The sequence below is a fragment of the Aythya ferina genome (genome assembly GCF_964211825.1).
Source record: "Aythya ferina genome assembly, chromosome: 8".
NCBI classification, from domain to species: Eukaryota; Metazoa; Chordata; class Aves; order Anseriformes; family Anatidae; genus Aythya; species Aythya ferina.
The window spans coordinates 12,997,824-13,020,795 of record NC_140304.1 but is presented as its reverse complement, the minus strand read 5'-3'; the positions used below and the strand labels follow the sequence as shown (position 1 = coordinate 13,020,795).

Here is a 22,972-nt window from a genome sequence, read left to right as displayed (position 1 = left end):
ACATCCCAGAAAAATCCATCAGTTCCAACATGATCTTAGCAGCTGTTAATTTCCTGTGTTTTCAAGTAATCAGATGTTGGTAATTGTTCATACTGAAAATGGAGCTCTGAAAGACTCAGCGTGAGCCCATTTTGTCTGAAGTGCAGGTGTGAGAAGTGCCAGTGTGGTACACGATCACATACTACCCCAGCTGTTGACATAGCTATTTGAACTAGGCTTGAATTAAAAGGGACAAAGAAGCCAACTAGAGTGTGATGTGATTAAACGTACCATTTTGTGGCTTCCCCTTCCATGTGCACATGTGTAGGACATGCGGTCTCTATGCTTCTGAAATGGAGTTTCTAGCTGTCCAGAAGCTTTTTACCTATATGCTGTGATTTATGAAATGTGAAGCCAGGCTCAAATTGTTTCCTTGCCAATTAGAAAGTCTCAAGCCAACCCGCTCTCAGATTTTTCCAAGTCTCATGATACTCTGTCCCTTGCCATTATGGTCTTCTGCAACTTAACTGCTATACAGAGAAATCTTTAAGATTGGGTGCATTTGGTGTCCGACGTTTTAAAAATACTGCCTTAATACCTGCGAGTGTATAATTAAAAGACAACAAAAATGTTGCAAAGCAAGTTTTGTTCTGTTACAGATGTTTTCCTCTTTATACCTGAGAAAACTCCTGTGCAACTTTTGGTTTAGAGTAAGCTTTAGGATTGACTTGATAATTTATGGAGGTCAAATACATATTTTTCTGCTTAGAAAGAAGGAGGGGGTTAATGCTTTTTGCTGTGACCAGCTGTAGTTAAAGAACGTTTTGTGGCCTGGTTTCATACAGCATGAATTCTCACTGAAGACGTAAAGTGTTTCTCAAGTTTTTTTTCTTAAATTCTCCAGAGAAATAGGAAACACCTAGTGATGCACTCCCTCTCAAATTAATTTTGTAAGATTTAAATATGTGGGAAAAAGAACAAAATTGCTTTGCAACTACAGGCATGATAAACATGGATCTATCTTGGAAGGTTGGCTATTGAGTCCAAGTTTTCTCATATGATCAGAGCTTTAATCTCCAGTAAGACATGAGTAGATTTGCAGAAATATTACTTGTAAAAATTCTGTTCCCAAGGCATTTCCATTAATCTATGTGTCATATGGAACAGAAGTAACCCAGCTTCCTTTCCCAGAGAAAGGAGGGTTGGGGCAGGGATCCCTTCAGGGGTGACGCAGCGATCCCAAAGTTGCTGTTCTCTCAAACTGCTTTTTAGAAGAGTGTGGAGAATCGAGTCTTCCACAGAGGAACATTTGTCATCACAAACCCCTGCCACAGTAATTGTGGCCCAGGTCAAGAAGGACTCTGTTGGAAGGTCATCGGGAAAGGGAGCACATTAAGAGATCTCAGCTGAGAATCCCGGGATGAGTGTTTTACCTTTCAGAGTTCGCTAGACTGGCCATGGCACCAAATATTTGTGCAGAGCTTTTTTTCTCAACTGTCTTAGCATAGTAGTGTAAAGCTTAAATGTTTTCTTGTGTGGTCTTTGTGATGGAAATGCTTTTTGAGCCACAGAAGTACTGATTGTTTTCTTACTACTTACCACAGCTTGCTTGCCGTGGACAAGGTAAAGATGTTCTTCTACACTTAACTAGGGGGAAAAAGAAATAATAAAAAATTTTGCAGCAATGAGAAAATTGACTTGATTCCGAAGTTCTAGAAGTGCAAGCGAAGAGCAGCACATCGGTGTGGGCTCTCCAGCTTAAATGGGAGAGCAATATTAGGTGTGTGATGGCAATAGAATTGTGCAGCATGAAGTCATTACCTGCTCTGGGGTAGGTCATCACTGTTGTATCACCTGGCCCACTAAAGTAGCCAGACAAATGGGAACTATGTGGAGGATGTTGTGTTTTGTCTCAGAACGAAAATACTTTCTCAAAAGGGTTCTTTCAGTGGAATTCTGACAAATCTGAGGTTGCACAATGAAACAATTGAGTCGTCTCTTGAAGTAAGTTTTTTATTTAACTAAGCAGTACTACCCTGTGAAATATTTCCTTACAGTTGTCTTTCAGGAACTATATCCAGAAATGGAAAAAACAGGTAGGTTATTAAAGTATCCATCTGCTGAATATTCAGCTCAGTGATAATGCTTGCAAATAGACTTTGGAGATATTTTTGCAAACTGTTTCAGGCTTTAGTACAGGTTAAACTTTTTCAAGGTCTATTTAGTTATATTTGGACTGAGAGTACACGAATGGTGAAAGCTCTGTCCTGCAGTGACAGATGGCTCCTGAATGTCCAGTGCAAAAAACTTGAGGGATGCTACAGCCTCTTCTGAAAAGCGTTTCAGAAAAATGTGAAATAAAATATGAAGATTTCTGAGTTGCTTACCCTGCTTTAGAAGATTCGAACCAAACATTAAGAACTGATAGAATTGCAGGTATCTGAAAGTAGTGTAAAGTATTATGCAGTGCGAACCAACCTGAGGAAGAGGTGTCACACTGTCCCTTCTCATAATCACAAACTGGCAACTTAACGTGAATTCTTTCCTCTAAGAGCACAGCATTTGTGTAGTCGGAATTTTCTAGGTATGTTTATAGTCATTTTTAGTTAACTTCATTCTGTAGTTTTAAATCAAGGGAGACTATTTCAGGCTCTAATATATAAGATTAAAGGCTGATTGCCAGCTAATTTCACTTGAGGGGGTGGCTGCAAAATACACCTTTCACTGACTGTTCTGAATAAACAATATTTTTGTAGCAGGCAGTAGATTCTTGTGGTAGAGTAAGATCTCTTCCAAGGAGACCCAATCTGTAGGTTGAAGCAACTAGAGCTGACAAAAGTGTTCATTAAAGACCATTTCATTTCAAAGGGCATTTTCAGTTTTTAAATTTACTTGAATTGCTTTTCTAACCAGCTATCATAGAAAAAAGAGACTACAGATGGTCTGAATTTCAAGCATTTGCAATTAAAAAGAATTTTATAGAACGCTGTACAACATTTGTAACAAACATACTCCTTATGTGAAGACCAATATCAGAATTGTAATCTTAAACGTTTGTGCCAGTTAAAATTCTTGCAATTTGGGAATGAAATATGTTGGGACTGATCGTCTTTTTTTCCCCTTCCCCTGCCCTCACTTAAATATTGATGAAACACAGAGACGCGTTAGCTTTGACCAAAAGTCTAACTACAACCCTTGCAGCCATATCAGTGAAGCTTTATCTAGAGAATGTGTTTTGAAACCAAAATGTTATTTTCTCTCCTTTGAATTGCAAACAGTGTTTTTTGTAGCTGTTGGTATCAATCAATTCAGACAACAACATTAGGTATTGATTAATTTAAACATAACGACAATATTAGTTTCTTCTATTAGCGTTTCTTAGGTTAAACAGGGACAAAGTTATTTAAGATTCTGAAGGAATACATGAAGTGCCAAACAAATGCATTGGTTACAATTCAGAACATATTAATTTTGTGTGGTATCAGATTAAATTAGATAAACTGTATAGCTAATTACGGTTATTGAATCTCTTTGAGACTAAAATCTTCCTTCTTATTGTATAGACTCTAGTACCTAAAGTGAACATTTTGTTTCAGATTTTTGGAAGTATCTTTTATGGCATTTCTTAAAAGTTGGGAAAATTACATTTTAATCCCAGTGGAAATAGATACCCAGAAGGCAAAAGATTTAATAGAGAATATCATAGTAGTACCTACAGAGGGGAAGAGGAAATATGTTGTAAGAGCAGTCCAAGTTTGGGGGTGGCAGGGAGAATACACTCGGAGCTAATTCCTAATCTATGTCAGCAGAAAGCTGTGTTGGAGGAAAACTTCTGTTAATATGCAGAGATGTGGTCCTGTAAACCACTGCATGTGGACATCTGTTCAGACCTCATCACTCCTAACTGGAGCAGGAGAGGGGTCTCCAAGTGTCAAGCCATGATTTTATTATCAGGACTTTTCATTTTGCCATCTAAGTTCAAAGTATCAAGAGATGTTTTTGTTTAAGTAGGATGTTTGAAAGGGGAAAGTTTAAAAAAAAAAAAAAAAAAAAAAAATCAATCAGTTTGGTTGTCTTGAGTTTATCAACTACTTCATACAATTCATTTCTTTTTCTTACATGAGGAACACTGTGTAGGTATTCTACAGAAGGCAGGATATGCAGGTCTTAAGGAATTTTCTACACCATTAAGAAATTTTATATTTTATGTTTAATTAACCACTTCATTTTGAAATAATTATTGGTTGAAAAACCTCCCTTGGCTGGAAAGCTAGAATGCCTTCAATTTTTTGGGTAGCTTCCTGGAGTAAATCTTAAACAGTAATGTGAAGTCAGATTTTCATTGAAAGTAATACCAACATTTTTAAATAAATTGTTAAATAACTAATCGATTTTCACATTAAAGCAAGACAATGTCATTTCACATATTTACATTTAAGGGTTGAGCTGACCTGAAAAAGCATAAGCTTTTTAACTGAAAAAGCTTATATCTTGTCATTTTTCTGAATTTTTTTTTTTACCATCCTTAATGACTGTTTGCATAAAGTATGTTCGACTTGAAAAAAGATAAATACGCTTTGCAAATGTGAACATTTGCTTTTGTGAATGTATGTTTAAAAAAAACACTGTCGTTTACAGTAGAAAAAGTTTCTGTGGGGGGGGAAAAAAGGGGAGGTGGGATGGGGAACACAACTTGGGAAAAAGACAGGAAAATCATAGGCCTGCATTTTGCAGGGGCAGATTGTGCAAAATAATGATTTTAAAGTAATATTTTATTTTTCTGGAAATCAAGGGCTGAGAAGTTTATACTTGATTGCTTGAGCACTGTGGGATTTTCCTCCTCAGTCTATAGGTCTGATCATCATCTGAACTGCTTTCAAGGAGTAGGAACCTCCCCGGTACTCAGCCCAAAATATCCCATCCTGATACTTGCTCCTGTAGTGGCCGCCTCTGTACCAGACGCCATTGAGATTCGAATGTGCGCACGCGTTGTACCACCAGCCGCCTTTGTGGAAATGAGCGCAGTTTCCTGTGGAGCAGAGAGAAATCATTAAACCTCAGTGTTCAAAGAGGAGAAATGCTAAAGATCAGCAAACACTTCCATGTTCTTATTCTTAGCGAGGACTTCTTGGCACTTCGTGTTATGTTGTGGTCCTATCAGTTGCTGCTTCTACCTAAATTATGTGTTCTGTTGTAACAGCTGTTGCTTAGAGGGAAGATTATTAACACAGTACTTAACAAGGCAGCTGAAAACTAAGGAGACCAACTCTCTTCAGAATACCAATAGTGCTTCTCTGTGAGCTAGCATTTAAAGCACTCGGGTTATGTGCTGTTTAGAAATACTTCAGTGGAAGTAATGTGACGTGATGTGGTCCCAAGGAGCACTCAGGTCCACAGTTCCACAAAGCTGCTTGTAACTGATGCATTTATTCTTAGAGGCTTCTTCAAGGGCTTGCAATGTTTGTCTATCTTCATGGTTATTGACAGTTGAGGAAAAAGTGAAGAATTATTATTCAGTGGAGATGAATTATTACACTCTGCAATGTTTCTTTTACCACTAAGGCTTTAAGGGGAAGGTAGAGAGAGTAGAAAAGAAACAAAAATAACTGTTCTTCAGTAAGGAGAATAAAATTAAGTCATCTGCTCGTTTATGTATTGGTACATGACTAAGCCTATACCCAGATGCAGGTCTTTCTGTGCTGTTCAGAAACTTTTGTTCATGGAGGTTGTTGTTTGATGATCCCCTCGCTACTGGCTGAGAGATCACCTGGGAAGGTACTCTGACTGCACAGAATCACAGGTAAATGACAAGGTTGTCATTGAGCTAACTGTAAAGCTTGCTCAAGTGTGTCTGCAGTGAAGATAATAGAATTGAAATTTCTGAACTATGAAGTGGCTTGAGTGGGACCCTGTCAATGCAATTTGTTGTCTCTACCTATTTGAAGCATCTTTTAGTAGAATTGCTCTGTCAGAATTTGAGTACTTTATCTGTATTAATTCCTTCTTTAAAGGTGATATCGCTAACGGGATTACTGTATTTGTTTTTCAAGTACATACCAGTTACCTTACCTGAATACATATCCCTGTCTCTGTCCAGTGTTGTAAACTGCTTTCCGTTGTGCCATATCATGGAATCGCCTGCGTTTCCTTGGTATGTTCCTAAGCGTAGCCTGTAGAACTCATTTTCGGGCTCCAAGCGGAAACTGCTGTATTCTGCATAGACCTTCTTATTGCTCCAGTCCTCTAATTCAATCAGTAGTCTGTAGTTATCCTGATTGGTAAGCATGTAAATGTTTTCTAGTCCCAGCCAGTATTCTCCATCAATGTTTCCAAATCCTTTCTGTATAGAAGATCAGAAGGTGATATTTGCTTAGTTTATCTTGGTCATCAAATTTTTTTCAGCATGAGTAGTATAAACCAACGGAACTGGGGTACTGTAACCATTTAAGCTTCAGAATGACTGCTTGACACATGCATTTAAATGCTTTATTTTGCTGCCTTTGGCCACTGATTCAATTGGACTGCTACAGCAACACGAGGTAGTACCAGAATCAGCAAAGGTAGCAAGATTGTCTGTTTTCTATGATCTCCTCTTCTCAAGATAAAGGGTGAGAGAACAGGAGCAGAAAAAACATTTTTGGCTAAGTTAAGGGATTTATAAAAATGTATGAACAATGAATTGTAATGGGGTATGTTTCTAGGTTGGAAAAGGTGATTATGGATCAACAATTTCAATTTTTCAGGTAACAAAATTTTTATTGCTTTTCTGTGCAGCTAGCATTGATTTTTAGTGTCAATTTTATCACATAATTCATCTATACTCTCTGTTAGGCTCACTAGAAATGAAAACTAAAGACAATTTTCCTTTGAAATCACAAATTACCAGTTTGGTATCTGTGAAGTGATACTTCGTGCCTGTTGTCTCTTATCCCCGAGCGAACCAGTGGTGTTAGTGTTTGGAGCTGTAGTGAAGGAAGGTACATTCTCCCATCATAGCTACCTGTTAGGCTTCCTAGGTTCTGATGGTTTCCTATGCTCTTTCTCAGGTCACCGATTATATAGTTTATACCACTTGGAATCACTTTCTGGGGAAGTCTCTCTCCAGTAAAGAAATGTTCTAGGCCCCTACCTCAAGCTGCAGTTCTACGATTAAGTTGATGTAGGATCATACCACTGCCTAAAATGAAAGTGGTGCCCATCTCCTGCAGGCTTGGGGTAGAGTGGCTGGAAAGCTGTGCAGAGGAAAAGGATCTGGAGGTGTTGGTCAATGCTCACCTGAACATAAACCAGCAGTGTGCCCAGGTGACCAAGAAGGCCACCAGTGTCCTGGCTCGTGTCAGGAATAGTGCAGCCTGCAGGGCCAGGCAGGTGGTCATCCCTCTGTGCTCTGCTCTGGTGAAGGCCGCACCTCGAGTGCTGTGTTCAGTTTTGGGCCCCTCACTACGAGAAGCACATCGAGGCCCTGGAGCGTGTCCAGAGAAGGGCTACGAAGCTGGTGAAGGGCTTGGGACACAAGTCCTGTGAGGGGCGGCTGAGGGAACTGGGGGTGTTTGGGCTGGGGAAAAGGAGGCACAGGGGAGACCTCATTGCTCTCTGCAACTCCCTGAAAGGAAGGGGTGGGGAGCTGGGGGTCGGCCTCTTCTCACAGGTAACTAGTGATAGGACTAGAGGGAACGGCCTCAAGTTGTGCCAGGGGAGGTTCAGGTTGGAAATTAGAGAAATTTCTCCTCAGAAAGAGCGGTCAGGCATTGGGACGGGTTGCCCAGGGAGGTGGTGGCGTCACCGTCCCTGGGGGTGTTTAAGGAAAGGTTGGACCTGGTGCTTAAGTGAGAAATCACCTGGGAGCAAGTTTAATCAAGGTTGAGCCGCCATTACACGCCAGTTACAGACTTAATAAACTTCCATTGTATTATGTTTAAAATGTTAACAGCTACTTCATAAGAGATGCCATAACTACTACCCTATGGCATGTTGGGGTGGGGACGACACTCACCACTGTTCTGAGAAGTAAAGACATTGAATAACTGCTACAGAGGAATAATTAAGATTTGAATGATAAAATTCTACAAATGCAATGCAGAAAATGAAAATCCTCATAGTAATCTTAGGAATAATTAAGATTTGAATGATAAAATTCTACAAATGCAATGCAGAAAATGAAAATCCTCATAGTAATCTTATCATTTTCTTTGCATATATGATATCTTCAGAATATTCACTGAGTTGAACATGGCTTAGTTTTCTCTTCAATATTAACACATGAGAATTGCAGCTCAATTTAAAGCGAGCACAGTGTCACAGGGAAAAACTCTGTCCTGTATGAATGAAGTTAGGACAGTATTATAAGAAGATGTTCATATTTCTTGTCTAGCATGTAGTTATTCCAAAGCGACTTTTTTTTTTTTTCCCTAGGTATTATGTTTTCTAGTGCATAATATCATGGTAATGTGTTTCCCTCATACCAGCCCTTACACGTTCAGGAGTTATCTAATGTAATCTTCAAGGTGTAGGTCGATTCCTTTTATCACAGCATGGTTTGGGTTGGAAGGGACCTTCAAGCCCACCCAGTTCCAGCTCCCAGCCATGGGCAGGGACACCTCCCACCAGCCCAGGCTGCCCCCAGCCCCATCCAGCCTGGCCTTGGGCACAGCCACGGATGGGGCAGCCACAGCTCCTCTGGGCAGCCTGTGCCAGGGCCTCACCACCCTCACAGTAAAGAATTTCCTCCTTATATGTAGTCTAAATATACCCTCTTTTAGTTTAAAACTCTTCTAGTTTAAATTCATTGCTAGGAATATTTTCAAGTTGAGGCCGTGATCCCACAAATCTATTATTGTGCCTAAATGAATAATTCTACTGGCTGTGATTGCTTACTCATAGGGGAGATGGTTAAGTTTTTTCAGTATTTATTATAGTTCTCTGTGTGTTAATAGAAAGCATGTGTTTAGTTAGGTCCTTGTAATAAATAACTTCCCAGTCACTGTCTAGGATAGCATGTCTCTCAGCCATTGTCGTTGTGCGTTACAAATGCAGGCTATTTCAGACTGTAAGTCAGTCAATACAAAGTTAAGTAATGCTTTCAGTGAAAGGGAACGTTCCCACTGAAATATAGCCCTCTCTGAGGAATGACCCTTCTGGATGATGAATTTCCTTTCTAACTTAAGCAACTAGCTATTTCCAACACTTCACTATATCATTCAGTAGAAACATTTGGAATGAAGAATTGTTTTGGAAACGTTAGTACTTTCTTGATAGCATAGTCACTGTCACACCAAAACGAAGCTGCTGATTTTCAGAATTTGAGTTTACCTTGTAACTGTCCCAGTTCCTGAAAAAGTTGACAGAGCCATCTGTCCTCTTCTGAATAACTGCCCATCCTCCAGGGTCCAAGCTGTTCTCACACCATAGCTGCATCGGTTCATTACTGTTTTCAGGCTTAATCATATAAATCCCGCTGTTGGAATACCCAGCTTCTTTGGCTTGTTGGCAGTCTTTGAATGGACCTTTTTGAAAAGAAGTACAGTAAGCATTCAAGCTTGGCTATGGTGTGCATGTTGTTTGAGGATATTTGATATATTAGTGAAAGACTTAGACATAATGGAAAGTCAATAATTCAATTAAGGTAAAACTACTGTGAAACACAGTGTAAAAAGCTAACTCTGTGTATGTGTGTGTGAATATATATACGTGTATATATATATATATATACATCAATATCCTATGTGTATATATATCTTAAATAACATCACTTTGCAAAACAGATAATGCACTTCAGTTACCAGCACCTGATTTTTATCTGTTTGTGTCGAAGATTTGTTCTCTGGGTCATGATGTTGAAGAAATGCAGGAATTATCGTTTTTATTAACTGTTTTCTCCTTTACCACTTAGACAGAAGTTAAATGACAGTTTATTTCATTGCATTTTGGCACCCATTTGAAACTGGTCAAAGCTGAAAATCAAGAAAACGAGACACAAAACACCCAAACCAAAATGAAGCCCCCCATGCTTGAACACACAGTGGTAGATAGCTTCTGTAAGAAATACTTACTCCCAGAGCCTACAGATGTGGAATTTAGGGATAGAGCATTCTTATGCTGCATCGCTCTTTAACCTTTATGTACTTACCTGGTTCCAGGAGCAGCCTGCTAATGGTAGGTAGGAGTCTGTGCAAGTTTCAAATTCTGTCCATGTGGGAAATATGTAGATGGATACTGAAGAAGAAAATATGCAAGTGGTGGCAAAGGGCTTTTGAGCAGCCAACAGGGCCCACATATGTGTTTTCAGGGTTATGATTATAAAGAACCGTGCAGTTGACAGTGCTGCTTGAAAGCTCTATTTTGGACTATATGAATACTGGTTTTACAAATACTACTTACAGAAGAGCATTTAGTAAGAAGCCAGCAGCTTAAATACTTCCAAAATCTTTAAAATCTTTGCTTTGTCTAGTTTGCCTTTCAGTTTTTCAGTTTTAGGTAGTATTTTCATCTGCTTTTTTTTTTTTTAAATGTCTGATGTGTATCATTATGTCAGTTGAGTTGATCAGAGACCAGCTATTTAGTAAAGAAAAGCAATGAAAAGCAGGATATGTTCTGATGCCTAGTAAGTGGCGGATGTCTTAAATGTATTTGAAAATTCAAATTCAGTTAATCTGAAAAGGAAATTACCTACTGCTTTCCTTATTTATTTATTTTTTTTTAAGGCTCAGTTTCTCAAATCTGCTTGGAAGTTCATAGAAAACCCTCATCATTCACAGAAGAAACTAATGTGCAAAGAAGCATAAAAGATTGCTGTTGAGGTTATTTTGTAATTAAAAGTAGAGGTTGAGTGGAAGTGACCTTCACTGCAGATTAATTTTCCATGACAAAAGCAAATTGAAAATCACTTTTTTTAAAAGTAAGTTTAAGGTAGTAGTTGCTAGATGCATAAGTTTGTAATTAGCAGGAAATCCGTAGAACATTTCATATTAATTAGCATGCAAAAAGTTTGTGTAATGAAGGTGACTTCTTGCAGCTTTTGGTTGTATTGGTGCTAGCAAGCATGCTGCAGACATTGAGCCATGGCTGGAAGTCCTGCTGCATATTGCTCTGTCAACATTTGATGTTTTTGTCATTCTTACAGTGCTTGCAATAATAGCTTGGGAAAGAAATAATGTAGCTTTAATATACTTGTGCTTTTTTTTTTTGCTCACTATTAAAGGGTCCGTGTAGATTGTGTACATTGCAGCGTTTGTACAGAGGGCTTCCTGGGCTAAGTTAGCCTCATTTCCTGTCCTTGATTACCTAAAGAAAATCTGGGATCTGTACAACTGAACATGGAGGTCATTCTAGAAGTATTACTGCCCAGCAATTATTGCATTAGAAGAAGTGTGAACAGAGAAGTAGGCTTTTAATAATTTTAATTAAACATTGAAAATAGCTCAATTAGATCTGTTAAGTGTTATTTCCTGTGATTTCTTCTAGAGGAGGTATTGAGGGCATACTTCTGCATGAGAGAACTGAGCAGATGTTTGGAGTGATATTAAGTAGCTTTTGAGGCAGACAAAATTGTACTAGTCCAAGTTCTTGAAATTTAGCTGGCATTAAGGTCGTAGGATGTAATTTATCTGTTTTTTGATACTTAGATTTGTCTGTGGGCTTATCGGAAGTTAACGTTGCAATAGAGATGACAAACTTGTGCTTTTTTAGTATTAGGAAATCCAACAAATCCTGTAACTTTTGGTGTGTAGAAAAGTAAGTTTTATTACATCTAATTATTTTAAATTCCTAGTATTAGAACAGATCCATTTCTCAGCATTTGCACTGAACAAGATTTGCCAAGGTGTTGGTGTGAGGAGAGCCTCTCTGGCTAATGAAAAGAGTCATAACTGTTTAAAGTCTTGTTGCCTTTATAAATTCAGTTTGAAAATGTATTACCTGTGTAAGGAATAAATACTTCCTGCATATCTTCTGTAACAGTCTGTGTGCACTAAGCTGCTGGGACAAACTGACTTTTTGGTTATAGTTTTTAACTAATTATAAATTCTAAATAATCTGAGATGACTTGATCAATAATTTACTTCTAAATCAAGTTTTAGATTTATGATTTAGTATGCATCATATTCAATTGTAAATTAAATGCTAGAGAGGGAAAGCATTGAAATACTTCTAGTTGGAATCTTAGTAAAATGCTGGCTGAATACTATTTTAAGGATGGCAAGTGTTATCTTGAACAGATAACATAAACCATGCTTGTGTAAGCTTCATGTGGAGGATTTTAGTCAGTAGTAAAGAATAAATCCTCCCCCACCCTCCAGAAAAAAACAGCACTGGACCTCTGCTTAAAAAACAAGTTGCATTGATATCTGAGATACATTAGCAGTTGAGTGGGTTGTGTGTGTAGATTTTTTGTAGCTTTGTTTAAAATTTTCTTACACTGTGGCAGTAAAATCTGGGGGAGATGGCTCCTACTGCAAGGATTTAGATAACTGTGGCAACTGTAATTCACAGGAATGTTCTTCTTCAATTTCTACAGCGATCTTAATGTAAATTATCTATTTTTCATTTTGATCCCCACCAATTTAAAATGCGCACTGACCTTTTTGTAAAATTCGTGTGTGTGCAAGTATTTGTTTACTATGACTTCTTCAAATACAGTTGGAAAAAGCTCCTGATTTTTTTTTTGTCTGGTTGATTATTATGTCATAATTGTGTCTTTTTCAGTCCTGTTTCTAGATAGGACTGTTTAGTTTTTATTGGTCTTTTTGGACATCCTAATATATTATAAACAATCATGATCTTTTAACTGGAAATTTCACTTTTCTGTGGCAGAGGGAATCTTGCTTCTCTACACCATTAAATATGCTTACCTTCATTTCAAACCAAAGTGATAATAACTAGGCAATGTGTTGCAGGTTGGTTTTGATGATTGATGGTCTACCAGCTGTAGCAACTCTCAACCCTCATTTTCCCTAAGATACTGCAAGAAGCACTTAAGCTTCAAACTCAAGACAAATATTGAGTAAAAAAGTTGAATAACTTGAAACAAGTTTCCTAAGATTCCTTTTGTGTTCGCTTGGAAAAATGGGTTCAAACTCGGAAGGGATAAAGGGGTTGGTGAAAACACTTGGCAGATGGTTTAGAGAAAAATATTTAGTGCTATTGCTTCATTTTTATATGTACATCAGGCGTATAATGAGACAGAAAAACATGCATTAAAAAAACAAAACAAAATAAAAAACAACTTTGAAGCATGGGCTTTCTTGGAAGCAGGAAATCGCTTTTTTTTTTTTTTTTATAATTATGCTTTTGCTGTCTGACCGGACATTAATGCTTTTATATTAGCTGTTTCCTTTGTGTCATGATGTGTGACTTAAATTCTCGTGACATCTGGCATTTTCATTGGGATTGTGCCTGAACGTTCTGCAGACCCTGAATAAAAATAGTTGTTCGCTACAACTCAGCAGCAGCTAGTTGTTTGTAATGTTGTGGAACAGTCGCAAATAAATGTTTGCCTTCATCTTAGGAACCAAGCTGAATTTCCAACTGTGACTAAAGGCAATTTAAAAGGGGGGAGGGAAGAGGAGAAACAACCCTTTTGCTATGCAAGCTAGTGGAAGTCAGGAACAAGAGCTGGTATGGATGTCTGAGTATAATGTAGCTTATTTTTGTGAATCCTTTTTTTTTTTTTTTTTTTCTTAAAAAGTTTTAATAAAGTAAGAGTTGTGGCAGAATTCAGAGCATCTCAGCAGTAGTTAATTTTCCTTTCACTGCTTTTGTTTCTAGTGATAAATGAATTTGTGTAATGGCCTAAAGAATGTAATGTATGAAGATGCGATACAGCCCCTTAATGTATTTTCATAATATTTATGGTATTAATTTAACTTGACATCCCCTACTGACATCAGATTGCTGGGAATGTAGTTACTCATTTTAAATTTTCAAAGTTGAATGCATCTAATTAGACCCAGCCTTCGTTCAATTATCCTTTCAGACTTATCTCTAGAATATTTCAGCCAGAGTCATTCCTCATTCCACCACTGTGTTGGTGGATTTAGACGCTCATTTTAAAGCAGTTCAGAATTTAAGGAGTAAAATTCTTCTAAGAGGGAGTGACTTCTGGCAAATGTGTATGTGTAACTATACAGGACAACTGCTTAAAATTTTGTCTACTTAAGATTAATTATCTTTTCTGACATTCACTGTTTCTAGTTACCATTACATGTAACTAGTAGGAATCTTCAAAGAAAGCGGTAAATACTAGAAAGCATATACTAAAAATGAATTTTCATTCCATCTGAATGAATTTTTCATTTCAACCCAGTTGGAGACGCAAGCCCCAAGACTTTGTGACTCAAAGGCGTTAATTCTTCAGATTGAATTTCTGAGTATCAGCTATTTCAACAAATTCATCTTCTGCAGCTATAGCTTAAAATCACAATCGGCAGGAAGGACTAGCTATACCAGGTTCCTTTAATTTTTCTTTCCAGTTCTATAGTCAGGACAGTTTCCCTCTGAAGCGGAGAAATCTCAGGTTAGATAAACGATAGGTAACTCACCTTCGTTAATTAAAGCCAGCGGTGGTACTCTGAAAGGACTCTTTGTAGGCGAAGTAGCTGGATCAGGCGGTGGTCTTACATCTCTGTCTCGAGGGTAACCCGGGTCTCGCTGTATCTCGTTACCTCCCAGAAGAACGGGGGTGTATGGCTGACTGTTGGGAATGTGCTGGGGCACCACCTGGACAAGCGGTGGAGACCCATGGGTGTCCTGCCGTGAGAAGATTCTCAAGCACTGCTCTTCCAGGAGGGAGATAATCACAGACTGATTATTTACAAGATCGGTCAGTGCTGCGTATTTGACTTCAAGCTCCTTGTATTTTGTTGCCATCTTCAACATTTCTGTTGTAACATTAAGGACTTTGTTTTCCAGTTGGGAAAGTTCAAGAGAGTTATCACGCTTTCGAATTATCTCATGCAAGAGTTGCATATAGAGTTGAGTGACCCGAGAGTTCATATTACGGCTTTCCTTCCTCAGTAACTTGACTTCATTCACGATGTTTCCATCCACATCCACCACCAACTGCAAGATGTCAATCTCCCGCTTTTGCTTGGACAGCACATCCTTCAAGTTCTCTATGTCCATTCTTGTGACTTCATCTTTTCTGTTACCAGTGCCTGGTTCGTTAGTATTCACACAAATTGGCCCTGTGATCTTTTGTTCAGGGACCAGGAAGGTGTAACCACATTTCTTTCCTTCCTCTCCACTGTCTGCTGAACGAGGATGCCTCCGTTGGGATGTCTTATTGAGCGTTGATTGTTCGGTACAGCGCCCGATAGACAGCAGTAGGAACAACAACACACCCAAAGTCCATTTAAATATCTTCATTCTGAAGCAGGTATGATGACCTTCAGAAGACTGTTGAACATATGGAAGATAAAATAATTAGAGCTCTAATGAAGGCAGCTGTAACTGAAGCAGGTGTAGTGCTTCAGTTGCCTAAACTGATGAGTTTTGCCATGCTTATGCGCATGTAGACAAACATTTGAAATCTTCAGATTAGGTTACATTAGGTTGGTTTCTACTCCCTACGAATAAAGGACAAGCTTATAGGCCATACATGGTGCTTGCAGGATATAGTCAGAAGAGGGAAGTAGGGAGGCAGTGCTTATTTTTCAAAAACTTTAATATACATAAATTTTGGACTTGTACAATTGTACATTTTTCTGCTCTTTTGTTAGGTTCATGTATTTACCTGTAGGCATATACTTTTTAAATATTTTATACGTACTTATGTATATGCACATGTTTTTCAAGTTTATGTACACACAAACGTGGTAGACTTGAAAAGTATATGTAAAATACACACGTGCACCCTGCTATAACACTACTTTTGAGCATTAATGTTAGGTAGGGTATGAGCTAAACATAGTTGTATTTAATGTTGATGAAAATTATGTATTCGAGCAACTTCAAATTCATAAGGAAAGCCTGTAGCATGGTTTGAACTGCACTTGTGCATCCCTATTTAGCTATTTTTTAATGTATTTATCCTAATAACACTGAAGTGTTGGGTGTTTTATCAATCTAAATACCACACTGAAGTGTTTCATTCACATGCTAAGAAAATAACGTATTTCTTTTAACTCGGTTTAAATAACTAAAATGCAATGATAAAAAAACAGAAATAGTTTGAGAGTCATTTTTCACTTTGATTTCAAGTATTTGAAGTGATTAACAAAGGTAGCACTAAAGTTAGGGGGAAAACCACCTCCTATTACATGTTTAATTTGGCTTGTCAAGTAGATCGCTCTTCCCTCTGATGCCAGCTGCTGATCTGGCTTTCCTTTGCAGTCTAATGTTAGAAGCTGTACAAGGCCTGGTGCAGTGGCCTTTGTGTGATTGCAGAGAAGAATAAAATAGACCCAGAGAAAGCTAGTAATTTTCATATTGTTCCTGCCAAATCAAGTTTAAGTGCATTTGCAATCCTGAAACAGTTACCCTGATGGAAGAGAGGATGAGTACTGCTTCCTTAACCTTCAGCTTTACAAATGGTAAGATGGCTTTGATGCCAGGTCCACATTCTGGTGCTGGCTTTAATATTATTGCTGCAAGTGACATCTGTTCAGAGTAAATCTATCAAGTCTTTATTTTTTGCCTCTGTTAAGATCAGTGGATGCAAATTTCACAAGATTCCATATGCAATCAGGAATTATTTCTAGGTTTCTTTAGCAAATAGTTTATTGTTGCCTAGAAATAAACTTTATTTTGTTGGCAGTTGTATTACAAGCTCTGCTGTAGAGAAGAAAATATTTGCATTTTGAAAATCATTGATTGCTTTACAATATGGAAAACAGTACAGTTTACAAAATGGAAGGAATACATAAAAGCTTGAGAATATTTATATTTAAATATTTGTTTCTGTATATTTCACTCTTAAGATGTAGTAATGAGTGTTTGGGTATACGGACTGTTACTTTCTTTACAGAAATAGAATTCGGTTACAAGTTTCGTTACTCTTTTTCGGCTGAAGGTATACCTTCTGTTAAAAAAGGGAAAAGTATTGCATTTCTCAGGGGCTAGCTGTGTATTTTTCTTTGGTAATTTCAGACTTTAAAATATTAATCGCTTAGGCAGTGCTCAGAGTTGGAAGTTCATTAGGTTAAATTTTCTCATGAATCATGGTAAAAACCTGGGCAATAAGTCTGTGTGTGGTGTTTAACTTGAGAAGGATGAGTTGAACTAACTGTCCAAAGTTTGACACCTCTGCAAGGTCCCTTAAATTATTTTTCAATGTTTTAAGTTCAGAAGCAGGAAAGGTGACTTCATGGCACATAAAGAATGAAACTGTATATCACTATTCTACTATTTCTTTTCACAATATATAGTGGCTACTTCATAGCCCAAAAAGGTGAGTAACAGTTTAGACCGTGGCAGGTTTTTTTTAAGACCCTATACAGTTACTAAAATAATCAGTGGCTGGGGGGTGGAGGGGAGGAAGCAATATATTTTTCCCCTGAAACACATTAAACCTGAAGTGAATATTTAAAAAATAAACAAACGTTTTGCAGTGCAGCCCCCCAGCTGACCAGGTATGCTGTAGCAGTTTGCTTTCCACATATCTTTTAAGCATTAAGTTTGGTTTGAGTATGTATTGGATAAAAGTAGAACTTCTTTGTCAATACCTGTGCTGTCAGGCCATAAAATCAATGAAATGGACTAATGTGGCATAACCAAATGCAACAGCTGCACAAGGTTATGCCTTAAAACTTGTAAGTAATTGAAGTATCTTGAAATCAACTGACTCATTCAGATAAGCAAAGATGAGCAGCTTCTGAAGACCTACCTGGGCAGGTAACATATGTGCTTCCATGGAAATCTTGGTATTGAAAAAAATCAAGTGTTTTAAGGTGTTGCTTGGGGTGTTTGAGCAGCGTAATGCTGAACTTGTTATACAAGAATTGGTTCTGTGTAAGATATTTACCTGGAGTTTTAATCATCTTAGAAGGAAATGAAAATACTGTTTCAGAAATTTCCTGATATTCTGGGCAAGCAGCTTAAAAAAATATCAACTGCTTATCCAGAATATCCCCAAATGATGGCCTAATATGTAAGACTTTAAAATGACAAATATTAGAGTTGGGAAGTAGTTGGAGGTTTTTCTTTAATTAGCTGCCTTATGTCACAGGTTCCCAGTTTAGATTTATAACTGCTAGGAGATAAAGTAGCTGAGGCTCAGAGACTTAAAGGCTTTCTGCAAGTCTAGAGTTGCTTGTGTTGGTGAAATACCCCTGATAAGCAAATCTTGAAAAGTAAGCAAGAGAGATGGTGATTACAGATGCTATCACTTTAAAATGTGTTATTTAACTCTGTATGAGCTGTCATGTTTTTGAAATTAGAATAAACTGTCACTTTGTCATGTTTGTGGGCTGAGCAGTTTTGTGTCAGATTTCTGAAGTGGCCTTGATTGTGTCCTAGTGTGCTGATGTTCTTCTGCAGATGCAGTAGACAAACATGTAGAACTACTCAGCAATGCAGCCTTCATAATCATCTTGTTGGAAATGTTCAAAATTGTGGATAGGGTTTCAGTACCATTTTAAGTTTAATGCTGTTCCTTTGTTTCTTTTCTAGACTGATTCCCATAAATGAAAGTCTTATTTCCAAAATTAGTTTTTATTACTTGAAAAATTGCTAAAAGGAACAAAATTCCAATTTAATAGAGCAAAGTAATGTAGTGGCTACTATTTTTAATTTTTACAGAGAAATTACAAGAACGTGGGCTGTGTTAGCTAAAAATATTGTATTGCTTATAAACATTAGAGTTGCAGGGATGGGGAAGTGTGAAAGCTAATATATATTTGACTTTAAAAATATATATATATATCTGCACAGCAAACTATTTGTTCTCTGTTGAACTGCTTTGAATTTCATGTCCAATGGGAAATGAAATTTGGAGACCCACAGCACAAATTAGAAAATCTGTTCTTTCAGAGCTGATGAAGATCACTTATCCTTGGGCAACGTAGGTTGCTCTGACTGAATGTAAGGGAAGTATTGCAGGTAAATATGTATGGAAAGCATGGTGCTGTACATATCTTTATCCAGAAGATCTGTCAAAAGGATATGGTCAGATGATAAATACCGCGCGTGCCCTTTTTCATAAGCCTCCATTTATCATCACATACAACAGGAAGAAAAGTGGCCAGTTGTTTTTGTTTTGTTTTTGAGAAATTAAGCGATAATGGTGAAAGGGAAGGTCCTGTGAATGTAACAGCAGTTAATCAGGGAGCTCTACTATTGATGTTAGGTGTACTTCGTTTTATGTTAAGCATTATCTAAGCAGCTAAAATAATTAAAGCTATTTATATCCACATAAATAAGCACAGCCTTTGTGTGGTTTTTAGTTTAGAAGTGGGTTCATAGCATTACAAGTCGTATTGCTGTGAGGAAAACACTATAGAAGAAGCGTTCACATGGATTTCTGATGTATGAGTATTTTTGTAAATTAATTTTCCCTGTATAAACAAGTGCTTCTCCACTAAGTCATTCTGCCTTTGGTGGAATAACGGGATTGCTTTCAGTTGTGTTGACTGGAATCCAGGAACAATACATTGTTGGGTTTTGTTTGTCAGATATATAACATATTGATTTGCAGAATTCTACTGTTAGATGAACCGGAATCTGATCCCTTTTAGAAAAGGCCATCTAAAAATATTCAGGTGGTTTTGAAGCAGTTGCTGCCAGTGTGTCATTCTACAAATGATAGACTCTTAGAAATGCTCTGCAGAAGAGGTTTGCAAACTTTGTCATACAAGATACTCAAAACACAGTACAATATCATAATATTTCTAGCTTTTTGGTGATTTTTTTTAATGTGAGGATTCCTTTCCGTTTGTAAATGCATACCAGTAACATTTGGTGAGAGCATTTTAAAAAGCAGGTACAATAGACTGGCGCATTTTGTGTTTGTAGATGTGTTACTTGGGGCCTCCAGGGTTCTCTGTGGAACAGATACGGAAGGCATCAATCATCTGGCGCAGTTTGCTGAAGGAACTTGGGCTTCATTCATCGCTGTATAAATTGCAAGGACCAGACTAATAGGGCATGTTATGAACAGCCAGTTGAGCCCAGTAAAACAATAATTAAAACCTGATAATAGCCATGTAGTTATTGGCCAAAGTTTACACGGCATATTTTTCCATCGTGTATGAGAGCATTCTAGCGGCAACACCATAATATTAGCAGTCCATTATTTGTTCAAAATGAAGCATTTCAAAATTTCAACTCTAAAGTTGGAAGACAGCAAAGGAGAAGGAGTTAAAATCTTGCATGTTGCCATTTTATTGCTTTAAAGTTATTGACTCAGCTGTTTTCATTTGGAAAAGATTTAGGAATTGTTCGAAGTAATGTAAATCAAAAGCTTGGGGAATAATGAATGAATGGAGACTGGCGTCCAAAGCACATAATGTAGATTTCAAATGTTTTTGTTGTCGTTACTTAAGTTGTTCCCTTTAATGTGTAAGAAGCACAAAAGAATAGTAAGAAAAAGGGCTTAAGAACTTGGAAAGGATCCATCTTTCTGTTTGTCAAGACTGCTTCAGACTTTTTCATTCCTTAACTCCTAAATTTTATTTTTTTCCATAACACTTTGTCTCTTCTTTTAGAGTCACCCCCTTCGTTCTCTCTTATTGTGCCAGACATTGCTGAGAGTTTAATATGAACACGTAACTTAAATGCTTTTCCATTGTCCTGGATTATTTACTGTACTCTCATTACAAAGTCAGTATGAAGAAAGGCAAGAAATATAAAATTGGTTTAACAAGTTCTTTTTTCTTCCATACCTTCGTCCTGGGTTTGTGAAAGCATTTGTGTTTTAATCATTGACTTTGAAACTGTGTCTTTCCCCCTCTCCCACCACCCCTATAGAACTGTAACAAAACCCTCTCTTTTCCACTTATTTTCCACTGTTGCCTTGCATGTTGCATTTCATTTTTATGAAACTATTTGGAAACAAATTACTGCTAAATTAAGTTACAGTTAACTTCTCTCTCATTCCACAAACCTTTCAAGGAAGGGGTTAGTGTCCATTACAGCAATTTCTTTGGATTTTCATTTCCATAATTGTTTGTGCTGCAGACTTAATTATTTTCTGAAGCACTGTATGGCTCAAGTTTCTTGGTTGATTGTACAACTCAGACTACTTCTACTACTCAGGAGTAACATAATTAAAACTTTAGTTGAAAAGGTTATTGCTACTTAGAGATGTGCACTGGTTTACTAGTTATTTTACAGTACTTTTATTGAGGTGTCCATTTTCTAGTAATGCTAGGTCTGTGCATTAGTGCTGGGCAAAATCGAGCTTCCCTAAAGTCGATAGAAACTTTGGCTTTTGCTTTCTCATGGGATCTGAATTTCCCATTAATATGTTCACAATATCTAAATTACATGCTTAACAAAGAATCTGGTAGCACTGATTTTCTGTAACTTTATAGAACATAAAATTTACAGAAGATTTACAGCTAAGCGACTGAAACTTCCAACTGGAATGAGTTAGGCAGAGTGCTTTTTAATTCTTTCCAAGTTTCCAAAGTCTACCGAATGCCACAAAAGCGGGTTTTATATTTTAGCTGTCAAACCGTTCTCAGGCTGAGAGATCTGTTTGTTCACAATTGTATGTGGATGGTAGATGCGTGTACAATTCACAAATAGCTCAAAATTAGACTTACAAGAAAGAATAACATTAAAACTTACCAAGGGGGGGGTGGGGGGAATCTTGCAGCTGTTTTGCTTCTGTGGTAGATGGAGAATCCAGAGGCCAAGTCGCGTTGTCTCTGTGTTACCCGATGTTGTGGATTGTTAATCTGCAGTTGGAGTTGAAAACTGCTTTTGTCTTTCTCTGTTAGATCCAAGCTGTACTGAGGAATTGGGTTTCTCCATGCGATGACTGAGCTATTTAAATCATTTAAAAATAATAACGAGGGGGGGGAAAAAAGTTCCAGTATGTTTTATTCCAGAAAAAAAAAAGAAAGCAATGCCTCTTTGAAACTGCAGTGTTTTACTCTCACATGCAGAAGTGCACTAACCAGCTACAGCTGACCCAGATTCCATATACATCACATTTGGACAGTTTTTTTAAACAAACACACACCAGACGTAGCCGTTCAGCCCACCTATGATGTCACCGCCAACACACGGAAAGCAGAAGAAACTCCTCCTTCGGATTTCCTATCCATACCCTCCAGAAAAGGGAGGGGGTAGGGAGGCCAAGGAGTCCCGAACAAGGGCAGATTGTTTGCCAGCCGAAGGGAGGGTACCATATGGCAACAGACTGTGCAAGAGTTCAGCAGGCAATTACAAATCAAACATTTTTACTACGCTGCCTAAAGATGCCTTTCAAGTTATTACAGTGCTGGGCTTCATTTAGAAGAAAGATTCTTTCAGGCTGATAAAACTCAATTTGTGTTGCTGGGAATAAAAGGGGCAGCCTGGCTGGATACAACAGGAAAAATGAACCATTTATAGGCCGGGAGAATGTTCAACAGAACGTTGCATTCAATTCTTGACGTTCACTTAATAGGAAACAGTTCGAGTTGTTAAACGCATGAAGTCCCTGCTGCATGTGGAAAACGTTAAAGCTGTGTGGGATGATTTTGGGTAGGTATCAGAATATTTGATAACATCTGATGAGCGTTAGAAGTAGCAAAAGCTGCAGAGGTGATGCCCTGCGAGGAGCACAGAACACAGTTGTGTCGAGCTGGACAGCACTTGTGTGCATTCACTTCACTTTTAGCAATCTCTCTGGTTCCTTCACAAAGAACACACCGGTTCCTTTTGCAAGAACTACCTTTGTATGCTTTCAGAACTGCTTTAGACTTTATAAAAATGCATCAAATAATCTTAGGGGATAGCTCTCTATGGAAGAGCTCTTGGTGTAGCTGAAAGAAAAATCCATGCTTGATGGGACAAGTCACTCAGAAAGATTGGGTTGTAAAATCATGCGTAACACTGCAGGTGCTTCTCA

General features: G+C 37.8%; 2 protein-coding genes across 8 annotated transcripts in view; one reads left to right on the top strand and one right to left on the bottom strand.

The window, feature by feature from the left end:
* RALGPS2 (Ral GEF with PH domain and SH3 binding motif 2) overlaps window positions 1–22,972 on the top strand; it is a 139,469-nt gene that overhangs the window by 84,305 nt on the left and 32,192 nt on the right. The window lies entirely within an intron of this gene.
* Window positions 2,919–22,052, bottom strand: ANGPTL1 (angiopoietin like 1). The gene is made up of 5 exons (XM_084527830.1): window positions 21,703–22,052; window positions 14,514–15,369; window positions 9,289–9,482; window positions 6,049–6,319; window positions 2,919–5,008 (listed from the first exon to the last, which is right to left on the bottom strand). The coding sequence occupies exons 2-5, from the start codon at window positions 15,337–15,339 to the stop codon at window positions 4,821–4,823; spliced, it is 1,479 nt and encodes a 492-aa protein (XP_084383956.1). The 5' UTR covers window positions 15,340–15,369; window positions 21,703–22,052; the 3' UTR covers window positions 2,919–4,820.

What these genes read in the sequence shown, in the direction of transcription:
- ANGPTL1 (XM_084527830.1), bottom strand. Translation starts at nt 15,339, where the DNA reads ATGAAGATATTTAAATGGACTTTGGGTGTGTTGTTGTTCCTACTGCTG. An exon ending in GCTGGCTTTAATTAACGAAG is followed by an intron (nt 9,483 to 14,513) that starts GTGAGTTACCTA and finishes CTTTTCAAAAAG; the next exon opens with GTCCATTCAAAGACTGCCAA. An exon ending in GGAACTGGGACAGTTACAAG is followed by an intron (nt 6,320 to 9,288) that starts GTAAACTCAAAT and finishes TCTTCTATACAG; the next exon opens with AAAGGATTTGGAAACATTGA.